General features: G+C 55.4%; 2 protein-coding genes across 2 annotated transcripts in view; both read left to right on the top strand.

Annotated features, from left to right (window-relative positions):
* LOC126071285 (uncharacterized) overlaps nucleotides 1-15 on the top strand; it is a 53,174-nt gene extending 53,159 nt beyond the window's left edge. Inside the window, exon 8 of the mRNA XM_049875520.1 lies at nucleotides 1-15. Within this exon, the coding sequence (XP_049731477.1) occupies nucleotides 1-15 (15 nt within the window).
* Nucleotides 7-16,706, top strand: AHDC1 (AT-hook DNA binding motif containing 1). Its single transcript, XM_049878423.1, has 3 exons — nucleotides 7-38; nucleotides 472-5,388; nucleotides 16,108-16,706. Exon 2 carries the CDS (start codon nucleotides 546-548, stop codon nucleotides 5,343-5,345), a length of 4,800 nt encoding a protein of 1,599 aa, XP_049734380.1. The 5' UTR covers nucleotides 7-38; nucleotides 472-545; the 3' UTR covers nucleotides 5,346-5,388; nucleotides 16,108-16,706.
* The last annotated feature ends 6,674 nt before the right edge of the window (nucleotides 16,707-23,380 follow it).

Raw genomic sequence — 23,380 nt, 5'->3', positions numbered from 1 at the left:
AGATCTCCAGTGTGACAGCCCAGGCGGCAGAGCCGAGGGTGAGTAGCTTGGGTGCTCCTGGAGTCCTGGAGATGGAGACAAGGAAGAGGGAGGCCATGTCCCTTAATAGGGCTTCCTGGCCCTCTGGCAGAGGCAGAGCCCTCTCAGAGTTTGATCTGGAGTGGTCACCCTGCCCTGCTGAGGAGTTTCCTTCTCAACACGGGGTTCCTGTTCTCCCTGAGCCCAGAGATGCTCGAGGTCTAGAAGAGGGAGAACTGTGAATAAGTGGAACTGGGACTGGTGAGGGGTTCATTGAGCAGGTGGTGGTTTGGGAAAGGCAAGGGCTCAACAAGGGGGTTGGGCTTAAGGAGGGGACTGGAGCTTGGTAAAGGGAATAAAACCTTGTTGGGGGGGCAGGGGCTCAATGAGGATATGGGAAGCTGATGGACTTGGGTGTTCAGTGAGGGACCTCCTGCCCATCCTGCCCAGCAGGTCCTGGTCCCGGCTTCTCGCACCCTCATGTCAGCCCCGGCCCCGCCCGGCGGCCCGCGGAGGACAAGGTCAGGATGCGTGTGAAGCCCCAGGGCCTGGTGGTGACTTCCAGTGCCGTGTGCAGCTCTCCTGACTACCTCCGGGAGCCCAAGTACTACCCCGGCGGCCCCCCCACCCCCCGGCCCTTGCTTCCCACCCGGCCCCCTGCCAGCCCACCTGACAAGGCCTTCGCCCATACCTTCTCCGAGAATCCACGCCCACCCCCACGCCGGGACCCCAGCACCCGGCGCCCACCAGTCCTTCCCAAGGGGGACGACCCACTGCCCCCGCGTGCGGCCCGTCCCATCTCACAGGCCCGTTGCCCCACGCCTGCCGGAGACAGCAGCAGCTCCCACTCCCGACACCGTTGGGACAACGGGCGGGTGAACCTACGTCCAGTGGTACAGCTGATTGACATCATGAAGGACCTGACTCGGCTCTCCCAGGACCTGCAGCACAGTGGCGTGCACTTGGACTGTGGTGGTCTCCGGCTCAGCCGCCCACCCGCCCCGCCACCCGGCGACCTACAGTACAGCTTCTTCTCCTCACCCAGCCTGGCCAACAGCATCCGCAGCCCCGAGGAGCGGGCCGCCCCCCACCCCAAGTCTGAGCGACCCAGCCACCCCCTCTATGAGCCTGAGCCAGAGCCTAGGGACAGCCCCCAGCCTGGCCAAGGCCATAGCCCTGGAGCCACGGCGGTGGCCACTGGTCTGCCCCCAGAGCCTGAGCCAGACGGGCCTGATTACTCAGAGCTCGCTGATGCTGACATCCTTAGTGAGCTGGCCTCCCTTACTTGCCCTGAGGCCCAGCTGCTAGAGGCCCAGGCCCTTGAGCCACCATCACCTGAGCCAGAGCCTCAGCTCCTGGACCCCCAGCCCCACTTCCTGGACCCACAGGCCCTAGAGCCGCTTGGGGAAGCTTTGGAGCTGCCACCCCTGCAACCTCTTGCTGATCCTCTGGGGCTGCCGGGCCTGGCTCTGCAGGCTCTGGATAGCCTGCCTGACTCCCTAGAGTCACAACTGCTCGATCCCCAGGCGCTTGACCCCCTGCCCAAGTTGCTTGACGTCTCAGGCCGCCGTCTGGAGCCCCAGCAGACCTTGGGACCCTGCCCACTGGCCGAGCCCTTGCGCCTGGACTTGTGCTCACCCCACGGCCCTCCTGGGCCTGAGGGTCACCCCAAGTATGCCTTGCGGCGCACTGATAGGCCAAAGATCCTGTGTCGCCGGCGGAAGGCCGGACGGGGGCGCAAGGCAGACGCTGGACCTGAGGGCCGCCTGCTGCCCCTGCCTATGCCCACAGGGCTGGTAGCCGCCCTGGCCGAACCCCCTCCACCACCACCTCCTTCCCTGCCAGGGCCAGGCCTGGTCCCAGAGCTGGAGCAGGAATCTTCCCATCCCCCGGTGGTCCCTCCTCGCAAAAACAAGTGCCGGGGTGTGCGGCGAATGGTGGTGAAGATGGCTAAAATCCCTGTATCATTGGGTCGGCGGAACAAGACCACGTACAAGGTGTCCTCCTTGAGCAGCAGTCTGAGTGTGGAAGGCAAGGAGCTGGGCCTGCGTGTGTCTGCAGAGCCCACCCCACTGCTGAAGATGAAGAACAATGGGCGGAATGTGGTGGTAGTCTTCCCACCTGGTGAGATGCCCATTATCCTCAAGCGTAAGCGCGGCCGCCCACCCAAGAACCTGCTGCTGGGTCCCGGCAAGCCCAAGGAGCCAGTAGTAGTGGCAGCTGAGGCGGCCACCGTGACAGCGGCCACCATGGCCATGCCAGAGGTGAAGAAACGGCGGCGGCGGAAGCAGAAGCTGGCGTCTCCCCAGCCGTCCTATGCAGCAGATGCCAACGATAGCAAGGCCGAGTACTCTGATGTCCTCGCGAAGCTGGCCTTCCTGAACCGCCAGAGCCAGTGTGCTGGGCGCTGCTCACCGCCTCGCTGCTGGACGCCCAGTGAGCCTGAGTCAGTGCACCAGGCACCAGACACCCAGAGCATCTCACACTTCCTGCATCGTGTGCAGGGTTTCCGGCGGCGGGGTGGCAAAGCCGGCGGTTTTGGTGGCCGAGGTGGGGGCCATGCAGCCAAGGGAGCCCGATGCTCCTTCAGTGACTTCTTTGAGGGCATCGGCAAGAAAAAGAAAGTGGTGGCAGTGGCACCTGCTGGGGTCGGGGGCCCCGGCCTCACTGAGTTAGGACACCCCCGCAAACGGGGCCGAGGGGAGGTGGATGCCACAACTGGGAAACCCAAGCGCAAGAGACGGTCCCGGAAGAACGGGACTCTGTTCCCAGAACAGGTGCCCAGTGGCCCAGGCTTTGGGGAGGTGGGCGCTGAGTGGGCCGGGGACAAGGGTGGTGGCTGGGCTCCTCACCATGGGCACCCAGGTGGGCAGGCTGGCCGAAACTGCGGGTTCCAGGGGACTGAGGCCCGAGCCTTTGCCTCCACTGGGCTGGAGAGTGGGGCATCAGGCCGGAGCAGCTACTACAGCACAGGTGCACCCTCGGGCCAGAATGAACTCAGCCAGGAGCGCCAAAACCTCTTCACCGGCTACTTCCGCTCACTGCTTGACTCGGATGACTCGTCCGACCTCTTGGACTTTGCTCTCTCAGCCTCGCGCCCGGAGTCCCGGAAGGCATCAGGCACCTATGCAGGTCCCCCCACCAGCACCTTGCCTGCCCAGCGTGGCCTGGCCACTTTCCCCAGCCGGGGAACCAAGGCTAGCCCAGTGGCAGTAGGCAGCAGTGGGGCTGGGGCGGACCCGCCCTTCCAGCCTGTCCTGCCCACTCGCCAGACCTTCCCGCCAGGGCGGGCATCAAGCTATGGGATAACCCCAGCAGCTTCCGACTGCCGGGCAGCCGAGACCTTCCCGAAGCTGGCTCCCCCGCCTTCAGCTGTGGCCCGCTCACCTACTACCCACCCGCCCACCAACACATACCCCCCCCAGTATGGTGGCTACGGGGCTGGTCAAAGTGTGTTTGCCCCAGCTAAGCCCTTTACGGGCCAGGACTGTGCCAATAGCAAGGACTGTAGCTTTGCCTATGGTAGTGGCAACAGCCTTCCTGCCTCACCCAGCAGCGCCCACAGTGCCGGCTATGCCCCACCGCCCACCGGTGGCCCCTGCCTGCCACCCAGCAAGGCTTCCTTCTTCAACAGCTCTGAGGGAGCCCCCTTTTCCGGTTCAGCTCCCACTCCCTTGCGCTGTGACAGCCGGGCCAGCACTGTCTCACCCGGTGGCTACATGGTGCCTAAGGGCACCACAGCCTCTGCCACCTCCGCCGCCTCCGCCGCCTCCTCCTCTTCCTCCTCCTTCCAGCCCTCGCCCGAGAACTGTCGGCAGTTTGCGGGGGCTTCTCAGTGGCCTTTCCGGCAGGGCTATGGAGGCCTGGACTGGGCCTCGGAGGCCTTCAGTCAGCTCTACAATCCTGGTTTCGACTGCCACGTCAGCGAGCCCAACGTAATTCTGGACATCTCCAACTACACGCCACAGAAGGTAAAGCAGCAGACAGCTGTGTCGGAGACCTTCTCCGAGTCGTCCTCTGACAGCACCCAGTTCAATCAGCCAGTCGGCAGCAGTGGCTTTCGGCGTGCCAACAGTGAGGCCTCAAGCAGTGAGGGCCAGTCCAGCCTGTCCAGCCTGGAGAAACTGATGATGGACTGGAACGAGGCATCATCTGCCCCAGGCTACAACTGGAACCAGAGCGTCCTCTTCCAGAGCAGCTCCAAGCCAGGCCGAGGACGGCGGAAGAAGGTGGACCTGTTTGAGGCCTCACACCTGGGCTTCCCATCCTCTGCTTCGGCTGCTGCCTCAGGCTACCCATCCAAACGGAGCACTGGACCCCGGCAGCCAAGGGGTGGACGGGGTGGCGGGGCCTGCTCAGCCAAGAAGGAGCGGGGTGGTGCAGCTGCCAAAGCCAAGTTCATCCCCAAGCCACAGCCTGTCAACCCGCTGTTCCAGGACAGCCCAGACCTTGGCCTGGACTACTACAGTGGGGACAGCAGCATGTCACCGCTGCCCTCACAGTCAAGGGCCTTCAGTGTGGGTGAACGAGACCCCTGTGACTTCATGGGACCCTACTCCATGAACCCATCCACGCCTTCTGATGGCACCTTTGGCCAAGGCTTCCACTGCGACTCGCCCAGCCTGGGTGCGCCTGAGCTGGACGGCAAGCACTTCCCGCCACTGGCCCACCCGCCCACAGTGTTTGATGCTGGCCTGCAAAAGGCATACTCACCCACTTGCTCCCCCACACTTGGCTTCAAGGAGGAGCTGCGGCCGCCACCCACGAAGCTGGCCGCCTGCGAGCCCCTCAAGCATGGGCTCCAGGGGGCCAGCCTGGGCCATGCGGCCGCAGCCCAGGCCCACCTAAGCTGCCGGGACCTGCCACTGGGCCAGCCCCACTACGACTCCCCCAGCTGCAAGGGCACAGCCTATTGGTACCCACCGGGCTCAGCTGCCCGCAGCCCACCCTATGAGGGCAAGGTGGGCACAGGGCTGCTGGCTGACTTCCTGGGCAGGACGGAGGCCGTGTGCCTCAGTGCCCCACACCTGGCCAGCCCACCGGCCACGCCTAAGGCCGACAAGGAGCCACTGGAGATGGCCCGGCCACCCGGCGCACACCGTGGCCCTGCTGCAGCCGCTGCAGGCTATGGCTGCCCGCTCCTTAGTGACTTGACCCTGTCTCCTGTGCCAAGGGACTCGCTGCTGCCCCTGCAGGACACCGCCTACAGGTATCCAGGCTTTATGCCGCATGCGCATCCTGGTCTGGGCGGGGGCCCCAAGAGCGGCTTCCTGGGGCCTATGGCAGAACCTCACCCCGAGGACACATTCACCGTCACCTCCCTGTAGTGCCAACTGAAGTGCCGACTGGACCGTGAGGTTTTGTTCCTGGGTGAGTCTGGGGATGCAGGTGCAGTGGGCAGAGGCTTGGGGGAGGTGGTCCTGGGGGGCTGAGGGGTGAGGACATTAGAGCTTGGGCAAGGGGAAGAGGTATAGAGATGAGCGGGAGAAATTGCAGCATTAAAAAATAAGATTGGGAGGGGGAAGAGAAGACTGGGGCCTGATGACAGGGAGTAAAAATCCAGGTAGGAGTCTGGAGCAGATGGGGAACCTGGGTAGAAAACCCAGCAGGGGGCTTGGGCATTTCAAGGGATCCTGTTATTGAAATGGCCAGAGGACTACAGACTGGATGGGGCCACCTCCTTTGAGTCACAAGCATTTAGTTTCCTCATCCATGCTAGGTCCTGGGAAGCGGCCACCTGAACTCCAGGAAGCACTCACTCACCACTTGACCTCTTGCAAGGGAGGACATTTGCATCCCCCTGTGTGAGACCAGAGAAGGGAGAAGCAGGTTGAACAAGGTGATCACCCCTCTAAGGCCTATCCAGTGGCCTTATCAGGGTTTGACCTAGTGTTTTACTGACGCTTTCGGGTACCCTCATTTCCCCAGGTGCTTTGTTTATTTCATGGTGCCTTTTATGGCGAGCGTCAGGCCGAGGGTGTGGCCAATATGGCTTAGCCACACTATGCAAAGGGCTTTACAGAATGGCTCAAAGTACCCTTTTCTGGTCTTCCAGGGCACCCCTGGAGGCTATGATTCAACGTCTTTGACTTGAGGTAGGCTCAGGGTATACAGGGGCATGCCAGGTAAGGATCCAAAAATGGAGAAGCGGTGCTGGGATCCTGCCATCCCTGGAAGCCTGCAGTCAGTACTCTATCCCCAGGCAGGTTGTTTCAGCCCTAGAAAAAGCCGGTCACTCTCCTAAGGCCTAGTGCTTTCCGAGAGTCCAGTTTTAGATACTGTTTGTGTCAGGCCCTGTGACCTCATTAGCTGAGGTCACAGTTTTAGTATTCTCAAGCTTTGGTATCTACAGAAAGGAAAATAAGAGACAGAAATGCCCCCAAAACAGTAAAAAGGGGACAGGGTCTGAGGAATTTGTTTCCTTGAAGAACAACCTACTCCAGAAATACAGTCACAACTGGCCCATCAGATCTCACTTTTGGATAACAGACCTGTCACAAAATTGGCCCAGATGTGGTAGGTGGTAGTAGGGTGGGCTAGGGGCATGTCTGAATCCCACACCCTCCACTCTGCTGCCACTGCAGCCTCCTGAGAGCCTCTCTTCCTGGAGAAGTCCAAGGCAGTAGCAAGGCTCCTGGAAAGCCCCGTCCCTGCTCTGGGGAGGCTATTTGAAGCCAGGGTGACTCAGGGTCCTGGAGTCATCAGCAGTGGAAACTTATTACCCCTCTCTGCCTGGCCCCAGCTCCCCTGGTGCCTGAAGGGGGCAAGGGACAGCACTTGGGAGTCAGGAGGCCTGGAGTAGGCCTATTTCCCAGTTGGCCACCAACTTAGTACATGCCCTTGGCCAAGCCTTTGCCCCTCACTGGACCTCAGTTTCTTCATCTGTTCAAGGAAATTGACTTAGTTCATCTCTTTGGTCCCAGCAACTCTGCTTGGCATAGACAATGGATCAAACTTTTTTGCAGGGGGGAGGGGGGCGCAGCATATTTTCCCTGCTAATGAAGCCAGGCCAAGATTAAAATGGCCTTCCATTCCCCATGTGTCTCATTGTAAACTGTACAGCCACAGATCTGAAGCAGGCCAGAGAGAAGCTGCTTAGGGTTTAAAATGTCAAACTCTTGATCTTTCTCACTAGAGGGGAGATGTCTCATGGATAATCCAGAAATGTGAAATAATCCAAAAACTGTTCCTCCCATGATCTGGATGGGAAAATGGACGGGTGTGGGGGCTGGGTGTTCAGGCAGGTCACAGCTCAGTGAAATACATAATGGAACCACCCAATGAGGCCTGAACACAGGAGGAACTGGGACGCCATCCAGCCCCACATTCTGGCCCTGCTCCCCTCTCAGGGCTGTGAGTTGACGGCACTATCCTCAAACCAACGCGTTTGGTTGTTCCAGAGACATCTGTCTAGCACCTTTTACACATCAGGCATTGGGGGCACCGCAGGGAACACCACAAACAAGGCCTTGGCCCTCAGGGGGCTTTTAATCTAGAGGGAGAGACAGTAAACAGAATGACACAAAGCATTTGGTAAAGATAACCATAGAAAGAACTGTGCAAGAGAGAAAAAGATAGGAGGCCATGAGAGCCTACAACAGGCTGACCAGACCTTGAAGCTCAGGCCTGAAGAATGAGTGGGTGTCAGCTAGACAGGGAGTAGGAAGAGCGTTGTGGGCAGAGGGAACAGCAGTGTGTAAAGTCCTGGGGCAGGAAGGAGATGAGCTTTGAAGAACTGATGGGAAGTCAGTAATGCCGAGTGCTGGGGCGAGGTAAGCAGGGCTGGATCATGCAGGGCATTGGAAGGAGTTCAGACTTTATTCCAAGACAAATAGGAAACCATTGAAGGGTTTTCAACTGGAATGCTCTGGGTCACATTGGAGCAGGACAAGCACTGAAGTAGGGAGACCAGCTGCAGAGCCAGGCAAGCAACGATGGTAGCTTGGACCAAGGTGGTGGTAGAGCTGTCTCCATCTTTTTCTAAGATGACACACAGCTGGGATTGCGCCAAGGATTGATTAAAATCTGTAGGAGTGAGGAAGAGTTGGGGATGTAGAGAAGGAGAGTGGCAAAGAGAAAGGCGTTAATTAAAGGCATCACACTGTCAACAGAGGGCAATAACATGCCCATTCATCAACAGACGGTGAGCAATGTGGACACCGGGCACTGGAGAAGTAGTAATTCAGCTCGGCCTCACCTCATGAGCCCCTCCATGCCTGCCCCAGTACCAGGCACCGGGGTGACGAAACAGACGCAGCCCCTGTTCTGAGTTCAGCATCCACCCCAGGAAGCCTGGACTCAAGGCCAGGAGAAATGTCACAGGTCCTCCAACTTGAAAATACCTAGTAGGAAGTGACAGGTGCCCAGAAACAGGGAGAAACAAAGATTGTGCCCAGGAAGGTGGGTGTTGGGGTCAGAAGCCATCTCCCTCCCACCTTAGTGAGAAAAGGGACACACATTTGTTCCAGGCCCTTTATGTAGCACTGCTTCACTGACTGTACCACAGTCTGGGGGGTGGATGTGCTCCCCACCCAACACAGAGCTGAGGAAACAGGTGCTGCTGTGGAGCTGGCTGACACTTAGCCAAGATTGGAACCCTGTACTGCTCCCTCCATACCCTGGGTATTCTCCCATTCTGCTGGCTTTCTCCACCCGCAACCACCTGACTCTCCATCTGCAAAATGAGGGGTTGGATTGAAGGATCCCTGAAAGTCTTTCTGGGTCTGACATTTTAAATGGATTTTGAGTTTCTGTGGAAGAAGCCGCATTTGAGCTCGACTTTGAAGAATAGGCAAGATTTGGACACACAAAGACTGGGGGGAAGGGCATTCCAGGCAGGTTATACCCCAGTATGAAAGAGTAGATGAAAACTCGGAGGGGCCAGAGTGGGGAATCTGGGACCCGGCTGGTCCTAAGAGCCAAGGCTGATGGGACAGGGAAGGATAGGAGTCAGGAGAGGGAACGCGGTGGGAGGTGGGCCGTGGGCCAGTTCAGACATCTTCCCCAGCCTCCTAGATGGAAAACAGAGCCAGACAGGCTGGCTCCGCATTGGGCAGCCTTATGGGCTGAAGATCAGCCTGACCAGACCCTGGGGACAGTGGTGAGAGGTTAGGAAGGGTCCTTCAAGGTGTTGAGGAATTTTGAGGGCCTTTCCCCTCCCCACTCCCTCTCTGGCCTGAACTCAAGGCCGGGAGAAATGTCACAGGTCCTCCAAGGTTATGCCAGCTGGGGCCTGAAAGGGGCAGGAAGCAGCTTCCAAGGCCACCATCCAGCCGGGGTCAGCGGGCATGCCCAGACCTGGGCCAGGCCCTGGCTGCTCTGGGCTTTGTCTCCACATCTTGAAACCTCAAGAAGTCACTCGATCTTGCCTCTGGCTCTGAGCAAGAGGCCCTCACGTCAGGGGTCAGCCATTCCTGCCCTGCCTCTTCTGGGCATCTCTACCCAGCTCTCTGCAAGGTCGTCCTCCCCTAGATCCTATCTCTTGCCTCCCCCACAGCCATTTACAGGCCAGGCCTTCTTGTGCTGAGCCCTCATTTCCTGGAAGTGTAATCTCTCTGAACATGCCCTCTCATGCTCCTCCTCTCCCATCTCCCCACATCCGTGTGAACTCGGAAGAACCCAAGGGAACAGGGCATGAAATGAGGGTAGCCGCTAGCAGTTTACCTGTGGATGGAGACAGGCCTTTGTGCACAGACTGGTTCCATCCCTTACCAGCTACGTGATCTGGTTAGTCACTTCACCTCTCTGCATCTCTTGTGAGAATTAAATGAGATTATACGTGAAGTGCTTACCTAGTTCCTGGCACATACAAACCAGTTGCCATTGAGCCAATTCTGACTCATGGTGACACCAGGTATGTCAGAGTAGAACTGTGCCCCATAGGGTTTTCAGTGGCTGGTTTTCAGTAGTAGATCGCCAGGCTTTTCTTCCGAGCTGCGTCTGGGTAGACTTGAACCTCCAACTTTTGGTTAGCCACTGAGTGAGTTAACCATTTGTACTACCCAGGAACTCCCCCTGGTACATAGTATGTACTTAATCAGGTGGGTAAATACCTCCCCACACACTGAATTCTGTGGCCTCTACGCACAGTTTGAGTCACGCACCTCCAACTCTTTCCTTCTGCTTAGGACTGTGTAGCCAGGTCTCCTTCACATGTCCTCCCTGCTTCCTGGCTAGGAAGGATCTTGTATTCTAGTGTGTGGTTGGAGCCTTTGGAGGGAAGCTTTGAAATACCACCTAGTCTTAGCAACTGGGCTGAGTTGTCCCTGGGGGGCCCAGGGAAAAGGTGAGTCATAGGCCCCACCCTGATAGGCAACAGCACCCAGATTCATAAATGACTTAGGTCAGCTAGAAACCCTGTCTACTTGGTGATCCTCACCAGCCCTCCTTCCTGGTACAGATCAGCTGAAAAATATCTCCTTGGGACTTTGTAATAAGTCATGATTTTCCCCTGCAGATTTGCCGTCTTTGTCATAACCTTTGATGCCATAGTGCCCTCTGTGCTAGAGGGCAGAGGAAAGTAGGTTAAATTTGTCTTCAGTGTTGATGAACCAGCCAGCTGGTCAGCCAGGCGTTGTATCAGTGCTGGGGCTGCCACTGAACAAGATAGGCAGAGCCCTGCCCTTGTGGAGCTTGCAGCCTATAAACAGGTGTTCGTTAAAAACCTCCCTGTGGGCATCACTCTCCAGGTGAGGGGCTGAAACATCCTCACGAGACACATCAAGGATCATCCGCTTGAACCATGTGAGTAGAACAGGCAGCAGAAACTTCCCAGAGGCAGTAAATGAACAGACTTGAGGCTTCAGGGGCTGTTTTCCCTGACTCAGCAAACTGTGTCAGTGCAACCACCGTCTACACCTGCTCCCTTGGGTCTATTCTCCCTGCTGTGGCCACCAAAGTGCTTTTTCTTCAGCATCTTTGGGTGCACAGTGTCTGGCACCTCCGAAATATTTACTGAATGAGTCGATTGAAACACGTCTCATCCTGTGGCTCAATTGTCTTACACCTTCCGATTGCATCCCTCCCTCCCCAGCTTCCTTATCTACAAAGTAAAGGCCAGCTTCCTAACATGGCATTCAAGGTAGCCAAGGCTGCCATCATGGCACCCAGCCTCTTGGCCCTGACCTTCACACACACACTCCTCACACCCTCCCTTACCAGCCAGAGAATGTGTTGAATCAGGAGGAAGCTTTCCGAGGGGCTCTTTCCTGAATGTGTCCTGTGCCTTTGCTCTAGCTGTTCCCTGGCCTGGGTTGCCCTTTCCGGCCCTGCATCTATCTTCCACCTGTCATTTCTTGTCTTTCACTCAGACATCACCTCCTCCAAGAAGCATTCCAGGATCCTTCCCAGGCCTAATTAATCTCTTGCCTGTTATGCACCCATGACAGCCCTTCCTGGGAATGTCCTCACCACGCCATCAACTTTTTTAGGCTGGTTACTCAGCTCTGCCCACTGTCCCACATCCCATTTCCCTGCTACTGGTATCCCAGCATGCCATACCATGTACATTTCAGACTTCAGGGTTATTTTGTTTTTTTCTTCAGTTGAAGAAGGAAGAGTGTGTAGAGTAGGGAGAATTGGGGGGGGGTGGTAAAGATAGAGCACTGGGGAGTAAATATGGGATAATTTCTCTCAGTCCCAAAGCCAAACCAAACCTGTTGCCCTCGAGTCATTTCCAACTCATGGCGACCTCATGTGTTTCAGAGTAGAACTGATCTCCACAGGGTTTTTAATGGCTATAATCTTACAGAATAGATCACCAGGTCTTCTGTGGTGCTGCTGGGTGCATTCAAACCACCAGCCTTTTAGTTAGTAGTCAAGTGCAAACCAGCATCAGGATACGCTCCTAAAAATGGGGCAGGGAAGCAGTGTGTAAGTAAACAAATTCGTATTCTCAGGGCTAACTGGGTTTTTGGAGTTCTCCAAGAACAGCCCCTCCCAGTTTACAGAGAGGAAAGGGACTTAGCCAAGGACACACGGCCACCCACTCAGTGAATCATGGAATGTTAGAGCCAGGAAAGGCCCTTGGGGACTGCCCAGTTCCCCTGTTCCTGCCCTTATCCCAGCCTCCACTTGTTGCATGTCCAGCACAACCCATCAGCAACGCCTGTCTTTACCCAGCATCTCCCAGCCAGGACGGTGGGGAGTGGTGGGGGAGCATGTAGCCCCCTCCGAGGACAGGTGAGAGATGGGAGATGTCCACAAGGGCACACAAGGTTAGTAGATGACCATGGCTGTGAACCCTACTTGGCCCCACTAGCAAGTATTTTAGGCCTTTTTTATGCCCAGCAGTCGGGCAGGTGGGGGAAGATCCCTAAGGCGGGAAGGACTAGCCGAGCCAGAGTTTAAGGTATACCTTTGGTTGCTGGTGGCACAGGTTTTGAAAACTTCCCCAGAGTGGAGGGAAAATCCCACACCCTACAGCCTCCCCATCCCCAACTGGAAGCCTCATCCCTGAGAGAATTCCAGATCCACCCTACTTGGGGATGTCTCCATTGTCAGGTGTAGTCTGAGCCCCAGGGAGGCAGTTTCTTCTCTACATTTAAGGGACCCTCAAGCTTGGCTTTGCCTGAAAATGTTGGAGGGGGTAGACCAGCCTTTGGGCAGCTGTGGTTTGCCTGTAGCCCTTTCGTCTTTGGGACACCATCTCAGTGCCTGTTCAACCCCCTTTCTTTACAGACATAGAAACTGAAGCCCAGAGAGGGAAGGGACTTGCCCTAGGTCACACAGCACATCAGTCTCTCATTCTAGTGCATTCTCCTTGCCTTCTGCTCCACTGCCTTGTTTGATGTTGAGACCATTCCTCCTAAAGGGCAGAGACTGTCTCTTCAGTGCATCTCCTAGTCCTTAGTTCATTGCCTGGCAGTTAATGTGAATACTTGTTTGCTGGTTGCTTAAATGAATACATGGGAGCATGCTTCTTTTTTAATCCCAACTCAACTACCCCTCTGTGCCCCTGGTGCCAGCCCCCACTGACAGGTAGAGACCTCTTAATGCCCTGGCACCTCAGATGGTAAAGCTGTCGGGGCATGAGGACTCAGTGACTTGTGGCTTTGCAGTGGTGTGGGAGCTCTGGTGATGCTGTGGTTAAGAGCTTGGCAGCTAACTGAAAGGTTGGCAGTTCAAACTCACCAGCCGCTCCACGGGAGAAAGATGTGGCAGTCTGCTTCCATAAAGATTTACAGCCTTGGAAATCCTATGGGGCACTTCTACTCTGTCCTGTAGGGTTGCCGTGAGTCAGAATTTACTCGATGACAGTGAGTTTGTTTTTTTTAAAAGGTCGTCTTATAAACAGTGGCTGGTGTCCTGGGGACCAGTTTATGCTGGCATTGGGGATATGGAGGTGCCACACACAGATCTCTGCCCTGGAGGAGCAGGGTGGTAGGGAATGACAAGTGCACCGGTAGCTATGGCAACAGGGGGTCTAAGGTGGCGTCCTGGAGGTATGCAAGACCTGAGCTGGACTGTGACACGCTGATCAGACTTGCATCAGTCATCGCTCTGTCATTCAATCAACACACATTCTAGACCCCTACTTGTGTGCTGGGCACTGTGCTCAGCATTGAGTTCAAGAGCTACTCCCCTTGCCGAGGCTGGTTAGGAGCTCCCTATGTACTCCCTCTGCCCCCAGGGCTTCCCTTGGCACAGCCCCCACTGCCCTGCATCGTGATTAGCTTAGTTTGGGGTCTGCCGCCTCCTCTGGTCTATGAGCCCCTGAAGGCAGGGAAGAGGTCTATTTTGTTCTCCACTTGTCCCCAGTGCTCAGCACTGGGCCGCCTGGCACATGAGCATTGGTTGTTTTGTAGAGAGTTGACCCTAGTGAGGTCAAGGTTCTATAAAGCTGCACCATTCCCCCTCCCTGGCACCCAAAGAGCCCCTGGATTTGGATCCCCTTCCCTTGTTCCCAGCCCCCAGATTCTGCCAGAGCCTGGGGCTGGCCAAGTCATGGGAGCTGGGGGAGTGGTGGGAGGAGGAAGGTGAGACCACGGCAGGCTGGCTTAGCAGAGGGTGAGAAAGCCTCCCTGCTGCCTGGCCGCTGGGCACCGCGGGAACAGTTCTGGCAGGAGCCACCCGCTGGGCTGAGATCACCATGGAGACCTGGCTTGGAGAGGGTCACTGGCAGTGGCTAAGGGCTGGAGGGGGCGGGGGCAGCAGGGATTTGTGCAGAGGCCCTTGGGGAAGCAGCGGGGCTGGGGTTCGGCACAGTCGGCTTACCCAGTGATTTGAAGCAGCTCTTCCTAAATCTCCGTCTCGATTGTCACCCCAATACACTATACCTGTCACCCCAACAGAGCTCCCTCCTTAGCTTGGCAGCTATTCTTCAACCACAGTAAAGCCATCCTACGGGTGAACGCCCCTTAACCCTATAGCAGAACCTGTCACCCCAGATACAAAAGACCTGCCCCCGTAATGGATACCCCTTTTACCTCTGCAGCTGTTCCTGTATACCACTCTAAGTGTGGGGAACTGACTCCCACGCCAGCAAAGTACCCCCTGCCCCAACAGCTGCTTTTCTGCTGGTCACCCCAGTTGTAATGTATCTGTCACCCTAACAGGCCCATCTCTTACCACTACTGTGATATTCCGTCTCCTTACGTGCAGGAAACCTGACAGCTTAACAAAAGATGCAGCTCTCGCCCTCCCTCTCACGCCTCTGTCTGCTGCCTGGTCTGATGTGCCAGGATCAGGGCCTGCAGGAGCCCACCTGGTTCCCCTGGCCTGGGAAAGTCCTGGCAAGTCCAGCCTCAGGACAAAAGTCCCCAGGACTGACTGCCCAGCAGACAGCAGCCGAGGCTGAGCGGAATTTCAATGTGGCCCTGTTGGGAAGGGAAGCCAAGAAAAGAGTACAAGGGAGGAGAGGCTTTCTGTTGCTGCCTGGTCCCTGCAGGTATGGGGGAGGATGGATGAGCTTGCTGAAGAGGCTTGGAGGGCAGTTTTAGCAGCGCCCCCCCCACCCATGCCCCTTAATTCTGGTGGATGGCCACACCCTAAGGGTGGGAGGCGTAAATCTCAGGGCTCTGAGAGGAGGACAGAACTCTGAAAAGGCCAGCCTAATGGCTGTCTTGGGAATGACCATGCCAAGCCTTGTCCCTCCAGGCACCTTCTTGCTCACCCCAGCGGAGTTGTGAATTCAGAGGGTCTAGCCAAGTTTGAGGGTCTGGATGGGGAAATCAGGTCCCCAGGGTCCCGCAATTAGGAGCAGCTAGGAAAAGGGGGTACTTCAGACCTCAAGTGTCTGGTGATTGTAGGGACTGGGGACTTGGGAGTTTCTGAGTTTCAGGAAGGCAGGGTTCAGCCAAACACAGATGGCTTTGTGTTGGGCAATTTCTTTATTCCTTCATTCAGACAGACTTCCTCATCAGCTCACCTCTCCAAGGAACAGAATGGCACTGGTGGGGGCTGGGAAAAGGTGGAATTTAGAAGAAATTAAAGCAGCAGCTCACACCTGTGCTGCGCTGAGGCGCTGTCTTTCCCGTTATGCCATCCCTCAGAAAAGCCTAGGTTGGGGGAATCACTAAGCTCATTGTTACATGAGGAAGCTGAGGCTTGGAGAGCTAGGGACTGGCCCAGGCCCTGGAACAATAATGACAAATAGTAATTAGTATCATTTATTATGCCCTTATTATGTGCCAGGGTTTACTGTCCTTAACCTACCGAATTCTCCCAACAAACCTATGGGATAGTTCGGTTATCTTCATTTTACAGGTGAGTAAGCTGAGGCTCACAGGGGTTCAATGACTTGCCCAAGGACATAGAGCTAGTAAGTGGTGGTGCCAGCATTTGAACTCAACTGTGTCTGGCTCCAGAGCCCAAGTTCTTAACAAATTCCACAGCCTGGAACCCGACTCCCCGCCTAGTGCATCCTTCACTTCTCAGTGGTATGAGGGGCTTGGACACACACCTGTTTTACAGATAGGGAAACTGAGCTCAGACAGGGCTGGAAGCAGTCCCAAAGTCACATGGGGGCCAGTTTGGAGTTTTTTGGGAGAAGGAGCAATGGGACCAGCTCCTCCCACAATCCTCTCTTTTCTCAGAGCTCAGTGTCTACCTTCCACTAACATCTGCCGCTTCTCTTGTGTTTCTTTGCAGCTTTCAGAAAACCAACACCAAGACCCCTCCCAGCGTCCATATCGTCCTCTGGCAGGAACACCTGCCCCTCTGCCTCCCACCCTGTCCCACCTGCACCCCCTGTGCCCCATCTCCCCCCACCACACCCCTCCCTGCCCATCTCCTCCACGCAGAAGCCGAAGGTGAGCCCTTTCTGCACAAAACCAGCAATTGTAAATACTTTTTAAAAATGTACAAAACTTAAAAACAAAACACAGTTTTAGAAAAAGACAAAAAAAAAAAAAGAGAGAGAGAGAGCGAGCGTGTGCAAGAGGTTGCGAGCGGGGCCCCGAGGTGTCCAGAGCCCCTGCAAGTATGCACTGAGAAATTTATCTACAGGTCGTTTGACAAAAATGAACAATATCCTATTTATTGTATATACTGTTTTATTATAAATCGTGGATTGTATATTGCATTCTGTAAACCTGCTGTGGTCCCGTGGTGTGCAACTTCGCATGGTGGGGGGGAGGGAGAAGAACCTCTTGCTGGAGCTTTTTTTTTTTTCTTTCTTATTTTTCACTCTTTTGGGTTTTCTCTTCTGTTGTTGTTGTTGTTTTCTGTTGGCAGGACACACCCAAAGATCCAAGTTTGTATTAAAAAGAAATGAAAAAAAAGCAAAAAAAAAAAAAAAAACCAAAAACTTGTGTCTTGTGAAAGGGGGCAAGTGGGGGTGGGTGGAATGGAAGGGACGCGGCTGACATTTGTCACCAGCTACTGGTTCCCTGGAGAAGTGGAAATGTCTACACGGGTCCCCTACCTCTGAGTTTGCCCTCTGCCTGAGATATGGGCCATCTGGGCCCCCTACCCACCCCCCATTTCACCCTAGGTCTCTCTTTCTATAAGCCCTTCTTTATGTCCCCAGGTCTCCTCTACCCCTGGACCATACGTTCTTTCCAAAGTGCAGGGATGCTTGCCTCCAGGACCCCTATTCTGCCCCATGAGCCGCCATTATAAGCCAGATCTTGGGTCTCTCCTGGTTCTAGACTACCTTTCCATCTCAGGCCCTAGGTCTCTGCCTCTAATCCTTTCATTTGTCCCATGTCTCCCCAGCCTTTGGGCCCCACAGTTCTACCCTGGTTCAGGGATACCTGTTTGTGAGACACTTGTTTAATCCTAAGCCCAAGAACCCTTGAGGACCCCCCCTTTCCCACTAGGACCGAAGTATCTCCTATTTGTGTGTCTCCATTCTGCCTCAGCTCCTGGATCTCCTCTGCCTCCAAGCCCCCATTCTACCCTAACACCCATGTCTGCTTATGCAGAACCCAGAGTGTGACCCAAGAAGTCACCCCAACTTTTCATTTTCTGCCTTCCCCTTTCTCCACCCTGAAACCCACATGCTGGGTCCGTGTTTCCTCCCAACTTGTGTGAACTTTGAAAAAAAGACAATTCTAATCCTGTGGCTATTTCTGGTGGGCCTGGAAGGATGTGCTATTTTCCATTCCCTTACCTTGGTGAGCTCTTGGCTTGAGCTCTTGGCTGCCCTCCACCCAGAAGTGTCCCCCTCAGGCTTTCTGGTCTTGAAGAAGCAGTTTTTCCCATATACCCATTTTATGTTAAAGCTCTGCTGAAAGTGGCTTTTCTGTGTCCCTCCCTGCTGAAGCTCAGGGGGACACCAAGTGATGCCTCTACCCGGCCTGCCCTTCCTAACCCAACCCAGTAAGGCCCAGGCCTCAAGAGCCTCAGAGGAACCCCTGGTCTGAGGGCATCCCTATCCGAGAGAGGAGGCAGGAAGACTCAGACAAGAGCAGGTAGCAGTCCCCTAAAACTGCAGCCTCTGTGCTGAATGTAAAGGCTCACGCATAAGCCCCCTCCATGCTCAGAGATGACGACACTGTCCCTACCCTCCCTGGCCGGTGAGGGAGACACCATCAACGCTGCACTCAAGCTGACAATCCAGTATGGTGCTGGAAGTGGGGGCGAGGAGCAGTTAAGACCCCATGAGGGTGAGGAGGGGAGCTTCTCAGAGGAGAAAGCCTTTAAAGAATGGAGGCTAGCTAGGGTTCCTGGCAGAAAAATGAGGGAGCTCCTGGAGGAGGAAGGAGCGTGGGCGAAGGACTGGAGGTGTGAGAGGGTGGCCGGAGGTAGGTGCCACACAGTTGTCTGTTTGGAGGAGATACTGTGTGTGTGTTTGGGGAGGGGAGAAGGCTCTGGCAAGGTCACTCCAGCAGGGTGGAGGTGGTTAGAGGGGGTGGCATCAGAGGAACCAATGGGAAGCCTGTGTTCAGCCCCAGAGCCGCCTGCATGGAGAAAATGAATGTGTTCAGTGGCTGGTGGGGAGGCTGTCCAGGTGGGGCAGGCTGGGCTGGGCTCAGTAAGAGGGTGAGGCTCCGGAGGAGCGCCGAGGGGCCTGGGGGCTGGAGGATTATTCAGTGAAAAGGGATTGGGGCTCAACAATGAGAATGGGGCTTGAGAAGGAGAGGAAAAGTATTGAAGGGTATGGGCCCTGGGGCTCAGGAAAGGGGGAGGGGTGTAGAAGGGAGACCCGTGAAGGAAATGGGGGTTTAGGGAGGTGATTATAGCTCAGTGATGGGACATGGAGACTCATTAGCTTGAAGGGGGCTTGTGGATTCACTTGGAGAGTTGGGGCTCCTGGAGAGGAACAGGAACCCAGAGAAGGAGTTGTGGTTTCTGGGATGAGAGGGAGGTTGGTGAGGAGAACAGAGGCTCTGTGAGAGGTGAAGGGAAGTAGCAGCTAGAGAGTGGGAGCTCAGGGAGGGGCAGGGTCTCAGTCCACAGTTCTGTGGCTTAGTAAAGTGTAGAGGTCTGAGGTGTCTTTTGGAAACCCGATTCAGGGGAGACCTACCAGGGCCCAGGGCCCATCGTTTTAGAAGCAAGGTGCTCTGTGTCCTTAGGCCCTGGGGTCTCTGGGGAAAAGGACCCAGGTGAGTAGGACAGGGTGGGGTTACCCCATCCTGGTCTGTTCTTTTTCAGCGGATGGGCACAGCCACAGTACCACACCTGGTCCCAGAATGCATCATGGCAACATGGTTCCTGGATTTTGGGGTTTTGCCACCATTTATTAAACACCTCCCTGAGGTGTTTATTCCTTGAAACAGTCTTTGAGGTGGAGAAAGATATTCATCTCATTTACAGATAAGAAAGGCATCCGGTGGTAGCACAATGGTTAAGCGCTTGGCTGCTAACTGAAGTATCCCTCTGCAATTTGAACCCACCAGCTGCTCTTTAGAAGAAAAGACCTAGCAATCTCCTCTCATAAAGATTACAGCCTAGGAGACCCTATGAGGCAGTTTTACTCTGTCATATAAGGTCGCCATGAGTCGGAATCGACTCGAAGGCACACAACAACACAGATGAAAAGACATATTTGGAGGCGTGGAGTAAATAACTTGTCCAAGATCACATGTTAAGTTGGCCCAGGGTCTGACTCCAAGCTCTTGCTTTTTCATAACAATTTAAAGGGAAAAAATTCTGCTTATAAAATTTATCCAAAAATTAATCCATTCTGTAATAAATTTCATATGACAGAAACAATAGCAATTATATAGCACTTACTATGTACCAGGCACTGTTCTAAACACTTTATGTATATTATTAACTGATTTGGTCTCCACACCAACCCTGTGAGGCTTTATTGTAACTATTATTATCCCCATTTTACGTACAGGAAATTCAAATGAAGAGAGGTGATTTGCAAAGACTACTCAGTATGGCTGCTAACCAAAACGTTGGCAGTTTGAATCCACCAGGCACTCCTTGGAAACCCTGTGGGGCAGTTCTACTCTGTCCTATAAGGTCTCTGTGAGTCAAAATCAACTCAACGGCAACAGGTTTGGTTTTTTTGGTTTGGACTCAGTAGTAAGTGGTGACATCAGGGTTCAGACCCAAGTAACCTGGTTCCAGAGTTGGTGCTTCACTGTACTATTACAAACGAAAGGCCACTCCACCCCTGTTCCTGGTAACAACCCCTGTGTCAACATTTTACAGTCTATTCCTCTAGACAGTGATTCTCAACCTTACTGTAGACAGGAATCGCCTGGAGAGTGTAGACACCTTTGAGTGTATAGTTCAAAAATGCTGATGCCCAAGTCCTCTCCCGAGAGATTCCTATTTTGTTGGTTCAGGGTGGGGTCTGGACATTGGGATTTTTTTTTAATGCTCCCCAGGGAGTTACAATGTACTGTGTTATAAAGCTGAGAACCTCTAACCTAGCTATTGTGCTGGGTATTTGCACACACCTACATTTAGATGTGTTGTCCTGGGTGTATGCATGGTGCCTTCTGGTGTGTACACTGTAATATCTATTAGTGTTTTTCACTCAGGGTGGCTGTAAATTACTATGGATATTTTGAGTAAGATAGACCTTGAGTGAATTCATTCATTCATTTAAAAAGTATTTCTTATGCACCTATAAAGTTCCAAGCACTTGATACAACAGCAAACAGGACAGGCAGGGTCACTGCCTTTGAGTGTATAGTCTGATGGAGTTGACACCTTTGGTCATGTGTCTTTCCCTGTGAGGGGCAGGAGTTTGGAAACTGTCCTGGGGGTTGCTGAGGGGTGAATGGCCAGGTGAGGAGCTTAGGAAGATGAGAGACTTGCTGGTATAGCTGTGTGCGTGGCAGAGCTTCTGGCCCTGTGCGCAGATGTGTTTTGAGATAGGGAGAGCCAGGGCATGTTTCTGGGTTTGAATGAATGTGGTCAACTGTGTGGTATGTGTGTAAAGGTGTACATGATCTGAGCCTGTAAAAAATGTGGGTAACAGCGTGTGGAGGGTGGTTTAAAATAGGGGAGGGCTGTGTGCAAGGTAGGCTCCAGCCCAGAACAGCACACACACACTCGGCACGCACACACAAGCCAGTTGTGAGGTGGAGGTTGGGTTCTAGCCCCAGGGCCCCAGACTCCCAGGGTCAGGCTAACTCTGCTTTGGGTATGTGAGGGAGGCACTTTTGGGGCTAGAAACTCTAGAGTGAGAAGGAGGGAGGGAGGGAGGGAAGCTAGGTTGCCTTGATCTCTGGTCTGCCTCAGCACTTCCGGACTTGGTGCTCTGGGCCCTGTGTGTCTCCGAGTCTCCATGTCTCTGCACCTCTGGGTGTCTCTCTCTCAAGTATCTGGATCTTGACATTTGTTTCTCACTTCTGGGTCTCGGTCTCTGAGGCTGATCACATGATTCTGGGTGTCCACCCCTCCAGCCTCCTCTGCTCTCTCTGTGTCCTCCTCCTATCTCTCAGTCTCTGACTCCTTGTCGGAGTCTGTCTCCGTGTCCTTCCCTGTCCTTGCCAGGTTGGGGGAGGGGGCCAGTGCTCAGGGAGCAGGTGTTGGCTGGCTCAGGCAGCAGGGAGTGAAGCCAGGGAGGGCATAGAGCCAGCAGCCCCTGGACACACAGCCACAGTCCCGGACACACACTTATGGCACTCCCGGGAAGGCACAGTGACATATATAGGGAGACAGACTCCTGAGGACATTTACAGGGACATACAGACAGGATCACACAAAGATGGAGTTGCCCTGCCAGACACAGGGTCACTTGCAGACACCAGGGGATCACACACACAAGACATATGCTCAGATCCACACACAAATACTCATCCAAGCACACACAGTCACAGACACACCCAGGGAGTTCATCCAGAGGAAAATCCAGGGCCATAAACACATGCACTTAGGACACACACACACACCTCCAGGCACTAGCAGACACAGTCACACTGGAAACACACACACACACACACACACACAAAGAGGTAGACTCAGTTACACTAACGCAGTCACAATCAGAGACACATATTTAGGGATAATAAGGCAAACGAGCACAAACATACCCTCAAGGACAGAGACAGGCACAACAGGCACACTGAGGAATGCACACACAAACGCCCGGGACACACCCAGACACAAGCAGAACATTCTCGAGTACACACACCCCTCGGGCTCAATCAGGAGCACCTGGGGACACGCCCATAGGTAGAGGGAGGGCAGGGATACCCAGCACACCTGGCGCCCACGGCGCGCCCCCGGGCGTTCCCGCAGCCCTAGTGTGTGTGCGTGCCCGTGCGTGCGTGTCCGCCCGCGCACGCCGCCACCTGTGGGAGGAGAGGAGCGCACTGCGCCCGGGGCGGCCGGGCTGGCGCGGCGCGGGGGGAGCGGTTGCCATGGCGCGCAGAGCGCGGCCGCTCACTAATAGCGCGGCCACGGGCGCTGCCCCCACAGTTGCCCCCCTGCCGGCCGGTCACCCTCCTCCCACTCCTTCCTCCAGTTCTTCCGAAGTCGCCGGGCCCGCGGCCTCGCCCCGCGCGCCCCACTCAGAGGGCGGGAGCCGCTTTCCTGGAGCCTGGGAGGCGGTCTGGAAGTCCCAGGGCTGCGGGACCCTAGTCTCCCCGCACCCCAGAGAAGACCCAGGCCAGGCCAAAGGCGGCTCTGGGCCTGGACCAGAGTGAGGGCCTGAGGCGCTGTGGGGGCTGCCCGGCCTGGGCACGGACACAGAGCAGCAAAGCAGCTGGGACCGCAGGTCCTGCCTTGGAAATGGGGGTGGTTATCCTGGGAGGGCGTGGGAGGGGGAAAATAAAGGGGAACTTAACCTTTTGATTGCTAGGGGGCCCTCAGTCTTCTCCAGGCTTAGCTGGGGAGGAGGAGGGAACTTGACCAATCCTTAATACAATTGGCACCCCTAAGGTTCCTTCTGCTTCCTGCATCTCTCCAGTCCTGCCTTGACCTACCTGGGAGTGGGGCGGGGCGGGGGGGGGGTGGGCAGCTACCACCACAGCTCGTTCCCCCTCCCACAGCGCCTGCTTCTCATCACTCCAGTCCTGCCCTAGTGGGACTGGTGGGGGGGGGGGCTGTGGAGAAGTATACCGAAGACTGGAAGGGAGCAATGGCAGTAGAAGAGTTAACACCTCCCCACACCTTGAACCCAGCCCTAGAGTCCCCCTGTCACACTCACCTAACCCCCCTGCCCCTTCTGCCCTGCTGTGTTAATTGGCATGGAGGGGTGTGGTGGTACTCTGGGGTGGGGGGAGCCAGCAGAGGGTTTGCAGGTAGAGGCTGTGGGAGGGGGGGCTAATGGGGGGGAGCCAGGCGGTTGCCTAGCAACCCCACAGCTGTCTGTTGACCTAGAAGAAGCTGCTTCGTCTTGACACAGCTGGTGTTTACATGTAACCGAGGCTCTGGCTTAGCACTTGCTTGGAGGAAAGCTGAGGCAGGGCCCTTGTGGCAGCCTGGCCCCCGGCCCCCCGGCTGCCGTGGGCTCTATGCCTGCCTGCCCTCTTTGCTAAGCATCCACCTCAAGTCCAATAGAGAG

Source organism: Elephas maximus, chromosome 3 (genome assembly GCF_024166365.1).
Source record: "Elephas maximus indicus isolate mEleMax1 chromosome 3, mEleMax1 primary haplotype, whole genome shotgun sequence".
NCBI classification, from domain to species: domain Eukaryota; kingdom Metazoa; phylum Chordata; class Mammalia; order Proboscidea; family Elephantidae; genus Elephas; species Elephas maximus.
Note: the sequence above shows the minus strand (reverse complement) of the source record. Positions and strands in the feature narration are given on the sequence as shown.